This window comes from Homalodisca vitripennis, chromosome 7, assembly GCF_021130785.1.
Source record: "Homalodisca vitripennis isolate AUS2020 chromosome 7, UT_GWSS_2.1, whole genome shotgun sequence".
Taxonomy (NCBI): Eukaryota; Metazoa; Arthropoda; class Insecta; order Hemiptera; family Cicadellidae; genus Homalodisca; species Homalodisca vitripennis.
In genome coordinates this window covers 37,674,363-37,687,510 of record NC_060213.1, presented here as the reverse complement: position 1 = coordinate 37,687,510, position 13,148 = coordinate 37,674,363, and the positions used below count along the sequence as shown (strand labels likewise).

The 13,148-nt window shown below is 31.1% G+C and overlaps 1 protein-coding gene across 1 annotated transcript in view; it reads left to right on the top strand.

Moving 5' to 3' along the window:
- Nucleotides 1-8,054, top strand: part of LOC124365800 (ubiquitin carboxyl-terminal hydrolase 3-like) — a 32,862-nt gene extending 24,808 nt beyond the window's left edge. Inside the window, exon 11 of the mRNA XM_046821821.1 lies at nucleotides 1,945-8,054. Coding sequence (XP_046677777.1) covers nucleotides 1,945-2,060 — 116 coding nt within the window. The 3' untranslated portion in view covers nucleotides 2,061-8,054. The remainder of the gene's footprint in view (nucleotides 1-1,944) is intronic.
- The last annotated feature ends 5,094 nt before the right edge of the window (nucleotides 8,055-13,148 follow it).

Here is a 13,148-nt window from a genome sequence, read left to right as displayed (position 1 = left end):
TAAAATTTTATAAAATTGTGTTATTTTCATTAATATTAACACAATAGCTTCTGTTGAAAGTGTTTAATGTCAAATAACAAAAAACCCGTATAGTTATAAAAAATATACTGAAAACCAACTATTTGAACAATTTAATTAAAATTACAACAGTATTTATTGATAGACATCAGCTGTTTTACAAACATAAAAATTATACAAGATTCTAACTTTTCAATTTTTATAACAATTCCAATGGTACTTGTTTTAACCCTTTTAGGACCGCACGTTTTCAGATTTTCTATGCCTAAAAGACCGCCTTGTATTTTTAAAAAGTGTAAGGGTTTGGGGAAAAAATTGTATATTCTAAAGTAGTGGAGATATTTCAATAATTTTTTCAACAATTTTTTCTGCATGAAGTGACTAACAATAAGAAAATAGGTTTTACTTTGTGCAAATCAAAAAAAGGTTTGTTAACACCTATAAATAAAAAAAGTTAAAAAAAAAATTGTTTTTTGGTTTACAGGAATTTTGTGTAATCTAAAAAAAATAGAACAGTCCACACATATAGATACATGTATTTACAAGTTATTGCTTAGGAGATTGCAACTTATTTCAATACTTTTCTTCAATAAATGGCTGAGATATGAGGAAAAATAATAATAATGGTAAAAATTAGAAAATAGATAGAAGCAGAAAAAGATAACTTAACGACAGAGAACAGGCCAATTAAGCAGTAATGAAACAATATTTTGTCTCTAACTCAGTTATTTCATGGTCTTATTAAGTTTGAAAGTTCATGAGAACTATTCTAAAACTTACTCATACTAAAAAACTATCAATAAATTATTTTGCACACAGAAGAAATGTTATGTAATAATAATAAATAAAATATATTACATAATAATAAATAAATGTAATAAATCTTCAATACTATCCTCGTTCAAATGTCTTAGTTATTTTGAAGCACGATAATCGTCTAAACACAATGAACAAAACGTAAACAAACTCGGCAGGCCGCGTCAGTCAGCTGGCGCTGGCGATCATGTGTTGGTCGCGGCTGAGAGCTAGCGCTACCAACTGCGCAGTTTATCATTTCCCACTCCTCCGTGGATTAAAATTTTACTAAATTCAAAGACGATTGTGAATGTAGAAACTATCAATAGATGTGGAGTCAAAATTTGGTTGAATCAAAGTTATTAATTATTTTCTTATACCCATAAAACCAAACTACTGATAAATCGTTAGTTGGTATTTTTAGCCTAAAAGACAAACTAACGATATATCGTTAGTTGGTCCTAAAAGGGTTAATGAAATCTGTCAGTGCATAAGCGAGCACAACCACTTTTAAAATACGCTTGCACAAGCTGGGAGCGCCAAACATGTTACAGTAGAAAAGGTATCAGTTTGTTTGTTGCTCCTGGCTTGTGTAAGGGTCGTCCAAGTGGTAGTCCTCGCTTATGCATTGGCGGAATTCGTTGAAACAAATACCATTGGAATTGTAATAAAATTGTTCAAATATTTGGTGTCCAATAAAGTTTTTACTATTATATTGTATTTTTTTGTTATTTAACTTTCAAATTAATAATAGACACCATTTTGTGAATTTTAAAGGAAATAACATTTTTTAAATATTTTGTTCTTATTTTTTAAACCCATGTGTCAAATTTGGTTCTTCCACCATTACAAAAAATGTTTTGAACAGTGGGAACACCGGTGGAACAAATGTATTAGTTGTAATGGAGAGTATTTAGAAAAGAATAAAAATTTTGTAAAAAAACTTGAAAATATATAGTTAAAAAAATATTCCGGTTTCTTTTGTGTACCCCCTCGTACTGCTATACATTGTTACAGAACCATTTGAACAAGGTTTCATTGCTAAAGAGATCTTGGAAACTGAAACATTAGCGTAGTTGCTAGGTAAACATAGTTTTACACTCTATTTTAACTGTCTGTCATTATGTGCAGGACAATGGTTTCACTTCAACGACAGTTCCGTACGTCAGACTCAACTAGATGTTGTGGCCAAGTGCAAGCCTTACATCCTCTTCTACATCAAACGAGAGTTTAGTGTGCACTCGTGAAACAACGCCTTCACCAAACGTTCTCTCTCCTTCCTCAGAAGATAAATGTTTCTACAGTGTCGGGTCTGACCCTGTGCTGGTACGATTGAAAGCTAAACTCGGCTTTCTGTGATATTTTAAATTTCAATTAATCAGCACCCCGAAATATCTCTTGTCTGCTAGTCTAAAATCTTATCTTGATGTGCAAGATATGGTGATATACATATAAATATATATTATTTAGCATTTATTGTGTTCGAGTTGTTTTTATTTTTCGGTTGCAAACTGTAAAACGGACGGACGAATAGATAAATCTATTTTTGTAACGCGGATCCAAGCCGAATTATAGCTTTCCCGTGGGTTCTTTATTAGCTCCGTAAATTAGCTCAAGTAGGTTACTAAGTGGGTACGAATCGAGCCTTATTGTATACATTAGCACGGATTTAATTTTGTGTGTGCATTGTATTTAAAACTGTGCTGTCTGGGAAACAAATTGAATTAGACTGAGAGTGTGCAATGTAGACTTTGTTTCTTGGTTACTTAAAAATATGTGTACTCGTAAATTTAAAGATAATCTGTAAAGAAAAGACCAATATCAGTTTTAAATCTTAATAATGTAAAATATAAGCCACAGAGATATTTTATACTCTGAATATATACATTTTGAAGTAAAACAATTTGAGTAAAGGCTTAGGCAATTTTAAAATGTTAATTTCACTTAAGTGTATTTTCCTTATCAAATGTATAAATTCACCAAAATTACTATTTGACAAGATACACATGTGTTAACTGCCTATTACATATTTACGTGGTATGTATATTGTTGTTGACATAGCTACTTTATAGTTCATATCAACTGTCTAACTACAATATCACTAACTAAGGATTTATTTTATTTTAATTAGTACAAATTTTACTTTTACAGTAATTCAGACCGAAGTAGAATACAAGTCCTTAAAATTGAATTAAATACTAGTGTCTAAATGATTAGTAAAAAAAAAGGAATGGGCAGATTAAGCATCTCGAATTGAAAGATGGTGATAAAACTTTATTTATTATTTCATACAAACCCATACTTGATTTTAAAATTTGTTTGGTTAGATGTTAAATCGAATTTACTTATCATAAATTATGTTTTAAACATTATTTAATCGAATTATATTTATTTAATACTTTTTCTTAAAATGCCAACAGTACAAACGTTAGTAATATATTTAATTGGATTTCTCAAAGTTAGATTAAAACAAACTATGATTTTATTATTATTTTTTTTTCTTTGATGTGGTTTTATTTGATGACTAATTATTTAACTTTAATTACATTGAATCTTCCTATTTTTTGTATACCTTTTTTAAATATGTAAAATAAACTATTCTTAGTTTGAAAATTAAGTTTTAACGAAACTGAGAAACAAAGCTTTGTACCCAATCAAACTACCAACCTTAAAATCCTTAAAATTTCTTTGCTATAATAGATATCTCGTTTACGTAAATATTAAGATGTCCTAGTGGATGCATCTCTAAATGCATCAAATAAAGTAACAAAATTGTAATAAATATTAAATCCTACAGTGCACACTTAATATATTCTTCATCTGTTCTTTATTTATATTGATATTTTTCACTCTCTTTTATTTCTAAAACAGTATTGTTCTCTGAATTTGTTTATTTCTACAGCTTTTGGAAATGTTGTAACAAGTTGGTGAAGTTATGTACCTGTAATAAAGAACAAGTGTATGAAGTGCGCTTCTATGTCAGTATTTTCGCTTATACTCAGAATGCATTATGCAGAGTTGATGTGTTATTGTAGTTGTTTCATTTTTGTGTTCCGACTTTGTGTTGTTGTTAAGACATGACTGTTAAATTAATGGATTTTTTTATAAATATTTTGTCAAATAAATATTATAGTTATTTTATTTTTTTACTTCTTAAGTAATTCTATTCAATAAAAAGGGAAATCAAGTTTGTGACATGCTTTTTCATAGTTGATTTATTTAACTTATTTGTATTTTGTAGAATGTATGTTGTTAAGTTTTAGGAAAAAAGATTTGTGTTCGAGGTGTTTTTTGGCAAAGTAAATAATAATTATACGTTCATAAAATACTAAGTATTAATAGTTACTTAATAGGGAGTAATGTTTGAGTTAGTGTAGAAGAAATGGATACATTCGTTTAAGGTTCTAGAGATAACAGAAATATGGATGGTACAATACACTACAGCTTTGGAATAGCTACGCATATATTCATGGTCATCTCTTGTCGGTATTCCCATTATGGTGGAATAAACTTTGATGTACAAATATTTGTATTTTCAGTCAGAGATCGTTCTTGTAGTATTTTTTTTTTTATTATTATAAATGTAAGGCGGATATAATTGGTTGAAAAACACAACACTGTTTTAGTTTTATTCTAAATAAAAAGGTTTGTAGGTATATTAAAAATTTAAACTATTAATATATTTATTTTGTATGGAAGCTGGGGATAAAAATATCCCTGTATTGTTATTTTAAGAGCAGAGTTCTTAAAAACATAATATTGTGAGATATTCCACATAAAGTAAAAAATATGAGATTAATATGAGAAATATATTTATATTAGACTGTTTCATTTATTTTTATCACAATTCAAAAATTTTACATCTTGACTTTTTAATTGAAATCTAAATTATCTTATTACTCTTGTTTTATTTCTCCTCTTTTGTTTATGAGCCACTTTATTTTAGAAGCATAATAAAGTTGGGATGCCTAAAGATGTCTTCTAAGATAAATTTAAATTGTGTTATTATCAGGGTCTTTATTATTGGGGATCTGTATTATAGCATTTCTCTGAGGCACTAAAGATGGAAATCACAGAGCAATAAATCAGACTATCGGGAGAATGCTCAAGAGTGGTCCATAGAGGCATTCTATTTGTGGAGAACTTCAGTATTTGGTTGAGCGCTACTGTGGGAAGGGATGAAATAAAAAATTGATTTTAGTGAGTCTTGGAACAATAAGTAGCCCTTAACTCACTAAAAGCACTCACAGCATTAAGCAGCATTTATTGTGCAAATATTATTACACTGTTTGCAAACTTTTATTTTGGAAATTGGCAAACAGCAATTACCATCAAGGGAATCACAAATTTCACAAAATCTTCTCATTGATGGTGGTTTGAGGTTAGCAAACTTCCTTGTTTTTAAACTCTTCATTCCTTGAATTCCTTCTGGCAAAACATGACCACTCAGTTGGTTTTATTTCTTTACGTGCGAGAAAATTAGTGATCTGTGCACAATGAAAAGAACTTGTTCCAATATTATGAGCACTATGATGAAACTTTACTAATCTGTAAAATAATTAGCATGCTTCGTTCGAGACATTTTAAACCAGTGCAGATGTTTCTTCCCTTAAATCTTTATTACTCAGAAACAAGTTCCAATTTTTTAAGCAAATCTAAACCAAGAAATTTAGCCGGACTGATTCAGAACGTAACTGAAGTTTCTATGTCTTAAATATAACACAACATATTATCAATACGTCTCACTGCAGGTAGCTCAGTGTCAAGGATAAGGAGTAACATGGGCGTAGATAGCCTTAATAAACGTCAGGAAAAATTATTTGAACCTCCTCACTCTTTTTGGACGTTTTATTGTTATATATTTTCTCTGGTAGAAATTTATTGTAAATAAACATGTTAATGATTAATTAATGACCTAAAAATCAGACCAAAATGTTTTCTGTGTACAAAATGTAACACCCCACAGACAATCTTTATAAAATTAACATTGTTTAGTAATTTCACAAATAAAAATTGAAAAGTTAGTAAAGACAGTAAGAAGAGAACTGAAGTAAAACTTAGCCCTTCACATAGTGTCAGACACCTATCAAGCTTCTAGAACTAGACACTGGGAAAATTACTTGAGAAAACCGGTTTGATTATGACGCGAGAATGAAGTCATTGTGTAGTAGAAACATAGTGCAATATTTTTATTAATTATCATCAAGTAGTTAACAGTTTGTTGGCTGAGCATATTAAAAGTTATCTCTTGAGAGGCTGGAAAAGTTTCAGTTCCGTCTGTCTGTCTGCACGATAATTAGGAAACAAACTACCAATAGACTCATCATTTTGTATGTAGCTTTATTTCTACATAGGCAATATTGAATTCAATGATGTCACTAAAAAGGATTTGACTGAGTGTTGATGAATATTTTAACATTTGTCTTATGGTTATCATGATGGCAATAAGAAAATGGCAGAATAAATTAATTTGTAAACAAATTGAATGCAATCACGTGCGATTTTAACATATGCATAGAGTAAAAAGATAAATAATAGAGTACAAAGTTAATGTTAAAAGTTTGTGAGAAAATTTGATTTCAGCGTAACCTTGGCTTATAATACCTTCCTAGCTCATCAAAACATTTATTATTTGAACACTGCTATGAAACCCAATTTAATGAACAAAATGGGAGTGTATCATGTGGCAATATATATTGAGAAAGTATTAATCTTAGGTTTGAAATTTTGCTTGAAGCTTCATTTCTGCATAGACAAGAATGAGTTGTATGATGGTGGTCCTACCATTGAATTTGGCTGAGCGTCATTGAAGCGTATCACTCAGTAGGCTGACACAATTTTTCTTCTCTCTGCCGGGAAATGTAAAATATTTGTTTTCTATTTGATTGTTCAGTTCATTTTAATTGTTTTCATTCCAGTATTAAAATGTGGAATAATAAGATTTAAGAAATATTTTTATTAACCCTTTCGATCCCAACGTCCTATTTTTAGGACGTCCGGAAAAAAATATTTTTCGAATATAATAAATTTCAGTATAATTATAATTATTACATCAGAGTACTCGTAATGAACCGGCCTACAAAGTTACAGTAACTATTGATACTTTTTATTCGATGTGTCAACTATGTTTTAGTTTGATTTAGATGGCCGTGGCTGTTTGGCCATGTTACATCTTTTTTTCTTTTGATATTATCTTAGCTATTTATGAATATATTGCAATGAAAACTTGGGTTCTACTTCAATTTTATGTGCAATAATAAAAAAACATATTGATTTTGACCTAGGAATTTTTCTAGGCTTCTCCTTACCATTAGAAATGCAAAATTTAGGAATTATTTTTTTTTGTAAGTAACAATTTTTTTACAAAAAATTTTTTTGTGCATGATTACAAAAGTTTAGTTTAAACCATGCAATACAGTGTACTTTGGGAAGTAAAAACATAAAAACTACATGAATTTTCATCAATAAATGAAAATTCTATGCAATTTTTAGCTAACGTCTACACTAAAATGTGGCTGGGACTGGTGCAGATACCTCAGCGCCAAGAGCTGGGAATCTGGTAGATCCCCACACAAAAATCTTGGGGTCGAAAGGGTTAAGTTATCTACAAATTACCTTACATGATTATATAAGTTATTAATGGATCAATTTTTAACAGGGAAGATTTAAAAAAGTTTCCCAGATCCTATCTTCATTAGTTTTTTATTCAGTGCCACTATTTCCAATTAACTTAATATTCCGAAGTGTCATTGCTTGTAGCTAAACTGTACAGTCTGTGGTAATGAGGTATTACACGGTCAATGGTTAAGTATAAGTTTCCATGGATTTCTTGTGTTAGCCGTTCCATTATTTGTAAGTGAGTGATTGTGTAAAAGAAACATATTGCTAGTCTAACGAAACATGCTTTCTCAATGTATAACATTAATCTTATCTGGGTGAAATACTTGCAAACCTTTTTACACCAATGGAAATTAGTGTTAAAACGCTGTATTTTAAATATGTGACATTGCTACATGTAGCTTTAACATGAAGGTTGTATTAACGATTGACCTTCTCAAGACTATATGTGTATATATGTATCATATTCAATCCACAGGAAAGCTTTGGTCGTAAGAGATCTACATTCCTTATTTCCTCATCATTTACTTTAGGTATTTCCTTGGGCGGTCATTTACGTATAGGTATAGATCTTATAATATTTATCGTTGTACATATCTCAAATAAAATATTCTTTATCTAGATAAAAGTGTTATTCTTTCACAACTGTGTACTTTAATGTTGTATTATAAGTTTTGTAATGAGTATTCACACATGATTTTTAATCAATGCTCATTTGTTGGGTTGCTACTACTTTTAAGATAATGATCTCATCTAGTATTAAATAATGAACTACATCTTATGTAGATCACACCCCCTACTACTAGACATGAGAGGTAGAACAAAGGCAATTTGTTCATGCTTATGAGGTAGATTTTGTATATAATTTCACTGAAAATGTACCTGAGAGCCCAAAACCATACCCCCTATAATTCCAAATATTATATATCTTATAAGGGGGAGGGGGGAATAAAATTCAAATTTGTTTTTGAAATGTAGAATTAAAAGTAATTTTAACCAGAAGTTCTACAGGTGGAAATCCTGAAATAAGAGCCACTTGCAATTTCACTTAATCTCTCATCCTGATAAACATAATATATGCCTATTCTGTTTCAAAAATATAGGACTCCACTGTATTACATAATGAGTGCTTTCATTAAGAAGCTATGGAGGGTTCCTCGGCATCGGTTTAAAATAGGTTAAGTATTACTGAAATCAGAGCTATTTAATAAAATTATATGGAGTGTTACAGAGAAATTCGGTTTAGCATATAGATTGTATTCATAACATTTGTTTTAATTTTAGATTTGAGGGTCCCAAAACACTGCTCTCCAAACATAAAGGCCAACTATTCGGGTATAGATAAGGAGATTAGAATATTTTCTGGTCGCCATTACTTACCGCTAGAAGTTTTGTGTGCCATTTAAAAATGCTATGACTGTGATATCCCTATTAATTGGCAGGAAATTCCATGCAAAGTTGCAGTGAAGTGCTTGTGTGTGTGAGACAGTGCATGCGTGCATGCACTATCATACTTTGTTTACAAGATATCGATTACATATAAATTCCATAAAAATGTCATAAATATTGATTTTGTAAATATCTCACCCACGTTGATTGGTCAGCCTGATTTGCCATTTCATTCCAATATAGTGGCTGTTAATATGTAAAAAAATCATAACTCAGTTATTTAAAGACGAGAAAAAGTACAAAGTCTCTTGGAATGCTAATGACTATTCTCAAAATTTTTGTAAGAAATAAAGTTTTAATATCTCAAACTGTTTTTGAAATATTGATGACGTGTAAATCCCATAGGGTAATAAATAAATTAATAATATTCCTGTTACAATATCTACCTACTTTCAACTAAGTGGGAAGGACTGTTTATATTCTTTATAATTTTCGTTCAATGGGGGGAAAAAATAAACTGTCATTAGTGAATTACAAATGGCTCCCATAATACATAATAGTACTTTATTAAATACTGTAATCTGCACATAAAACTATTTTTAAGAAATATAAGTACTGTGCGATCTGAGAAAATTTACACTACACTGGTGGTTTGTAGATGTTCAAATTGCCACATGTACTTTTTAAAGCACATAAATAAAAAATCATGTATATTGGGTGGCACAAAAAGCATGTTAAAATTTGAGGTGGTAGTGGACATGCAGGGTCAATAACCTTTACTAGGGTTTAAATAGTCGATAATAATGCCCAAAGATAGAGGTAGTGGGACGTTGAATATCGCTTTTCACTGTGGAGACCTATTTTAGAAATAATTAATCTTGTGGGCTACTGCTCTTTCAGTAATGTGGCACATGATAGACCAATCCCTGATCACAGATTAATATAACATTGGTAAAAAACATGTTACACCAACCACTAGGTGGTTTAAAGATCTCAATCCATAAAGAAGTAGCAGCAATTAAAAAAGACCTGTAAATGATATCTTCCACAACTCTTTCCTTAAGTGAATGGTTATGTTGTAAAAGATTTTATCTTGCCTAAGTATGTTCCATGTTGACTGTATACATACATAATTAAATATTACGTTAAAAATTATTGAAATTGCTAAATGTAAGTTTAACAAGTTATATATTTGTGTGCAGTTAGGTGCATAAATATATTTATATTTCTGAATTATGACAAAATTAAGCTCAATAAATTTAAACACCACAAGAATTAGTCTACTATTAGACCTCAACAATTAGTGGTGCCACCAGTTGATGGTGATGTCGTGTGTATTGAAGAAAATTGGGGCTATTAGCCATGGGAAATTGATTGCTCAACTAAAAATAATTTGTACAACTAGTTTATGATGGTGTTTGGACCTGCAACAGCCCTGTCAACTGTTCATGTTTTGCGGGATCAAGGGGCATTGCAGCATATAAAGTCTATTAACCAGACACAACCAGTGGTGGCACTGTTATACAACATCTATGCACAGTAGGCTAGAGCACACTCAAAACATTTTAAAGTTCTGTGTATTTGTGTGCTCACACAGCTAATTGTATTATATGTATTTGGCAGAGCGTTAACAAAGCTTTTCAGTTGAGGGGCTGCAAACATTTTTTTCTGTCGCTGCACAATATCTCAAACTAACGGACCTCCAGACTTTTGAAAGTTTGTATGAAGCTTTATTTCAATACAGGCAACATCGAGTTCAATGGGGGCATGTGTCACTTAAATATAGTTCTTCTAAAGTTGAACTCCATTTAAATCCTTTTGTTTTTCTATTTAGCTGATGAAGAAAGTTTGTGTGAAATTTCATCTTGCATTTTCTAGGATAGCAGAAAATTGAGAAACAAAAATGTAGTTCTTCCAGGGATCACAACTCCACTTCAACCCCTATGGGTGGTTGAACTTCATGAAAATCTATTATTGGTCTATTTAAAGAGTGCATAAAACACTTATGAGTAATTTTTTTTTCTTTTTGGACATCGAAGTGCTAAAATACAAAATATAGTTCTGCTATGGGTTGCAACCCCATTCCAACCCCTAGAATGAAAATGCTTTAGTTCTATTTTACTCATGAGGCATAGGTGTGCCGAACTTCAACTTTCTGGGATATCAGGAAGTTGAAGAATTAGCGATGAGCAAGTGAGGACTTTGCCTTTCATACATAAAAATATCAGTTTGATTTTCATAAAAGAAAATTACATTAGTAATGTACAATGTTCAATCTTACGGAGATACACATATAAGATCATTCAGTCAATTTTTGAGAATATTTCTTCTTTATTAGTAATGCATGTGGCAAGTTCTGTCGTAATATTGTTGGTAAATCACACACAATATAAAAGCTTAGAATAAAATAAATTAGAAATAAATACAAAATATTAAGTAATAAATGAATCTAAAATAGTAATTGACTGAGCTTAAACAAAGCCTATCACTAGTGGTGCAGGAAAAATGTTACCATAATTAAAATACTCAAAGTTTTCTTTACCTATGCCTGATGTTATTGGTCAGACAAGGTCTTGGTCCAAGGAACTCTATTAATTTTGGGATTAAAAAGTCAAAGTTATAGGCAAAAATATAAGTAAAACATTTTTACATTAACCTTATTGGCTGAGTGTTAGCGAAGCCTATCACTCGTGGGAGTGGAACAATTTGATGTCTGTCCACAAGATATATTGAAAATGAACTGACCTATAGACCTATTTTGCATGAAGCTTCATTTATGTATTAGTAGCATCAAGTTGCCATAATGGTGCATGTCACTCCATGGAGTTTGGCTGTGCGTTAGCGAATGTTTTTACATTATTGGTATGTATAACCATAATGGCATAAAAAAAATAGTAGAATAAAATTGTAAACAGTCTGAATAAAGCCATTTCAGATTTCAACATGAGACTTTTATTCGTCGAGTAAAAAGACAATGTGGAAAGTCATGTTAAAATTCAGGGACAAGATTTAATTTCAGCACACTCTTGTGTTAATAGTACCTTCTCTGGCTCACCAGAACTTTTATTATTTGAACACTGCTATGAAACCTTATTTAATAAACAAAAGTGGGAATGCATTATGTGGCAAGATATCTCGAGAAAGTTTTCATCTGTTAACTTTAAATTTTGCGTGGAACTTAATTTTTACATAGACAAATAAGTTGTATGATGGTAGTCCTAATGTGGAATTTGGCTATCACTGTTTGGTGTGTGTAAGAGTGCACATGTGCATACGTGTAGGCACGGTATGTGTAATATCCTATAATTTAAAAACTACTGGTCCAAAGTAGACGCTTTATGACTGAAGTAGTCTTCTCAGACCTGTGTATCTATATATTTTATTAGGGAAAGAAGACAAAATCAACTACGGCCAAAAAAATACTAAGACTAGAGTAAATTTCAATGGCCATTAACATACACTTTTTGACATATTTTCTTGTTTGTAGATTTTACGTAAACTCAAGATTGCCGTCAGAAATATTATTTACTGGAACTAGAAGTACAAAACCTAGGAAATTGCGTGCGAAGCCGGAGGTAACTGCTAGTGAATGGTCTTGGGTAGGTCGAGGTCCATCAGTCAGGTAGTTTGGTTATGAGAGTTTTCATAGTTTATCACTAATAATAACAGTTAAACAAACAACTTGGTCTTGGGTAGGTCGAGGTCCATCAGTCAGGTAGTTTGGTTATGAGAGTTTTCATAGTTTATCACTAATAATAACAGTTAAACAAACAACTTGGTCTTGGGTAGGTCGAGGTCCATCAGTCAGGTAGTTTGGTTATGAGAGTTTTCATAGTTTATCACTAATAATAACAGTTAAACAAACAACTTGGTCTTGGGTAGGTCGAGGTCCATCAGTCAGGTAGTTTGGTTATGAGAGTTTTCATAGTTTATCACTAATAATAACAGTTAAACAAACAACTTGGTCTTGGGTAGGTCGAGGTCCATCAGTCAGGTAGTTTGGTTATGAGAGTTTTCATAGTTTATCACTAATAATAACAGTTAAACAAACAACTTGGTCTTGGGTAGGTCGAGGTCCATCAGTCAGGTAGTTTGATTATGAGAGTTTTCATAGTTTATCACTAATAATAACAGTTAAACAAACACATTAATTGGTCTTGGGTAGGTCGAGGTCCATCAGTCAGGTAGTTTGTTATGAGAGTTTTCATAGTTTATCACTAATAATAACAGTTAAACAAACAACTTGGCCTTGGGTAGGTCCAATAGTCAGGTAGTTAAGTTAGGTGTTTTGAACCTTTATCGTTTTCCGTGAAGTCATTTCAATAGTT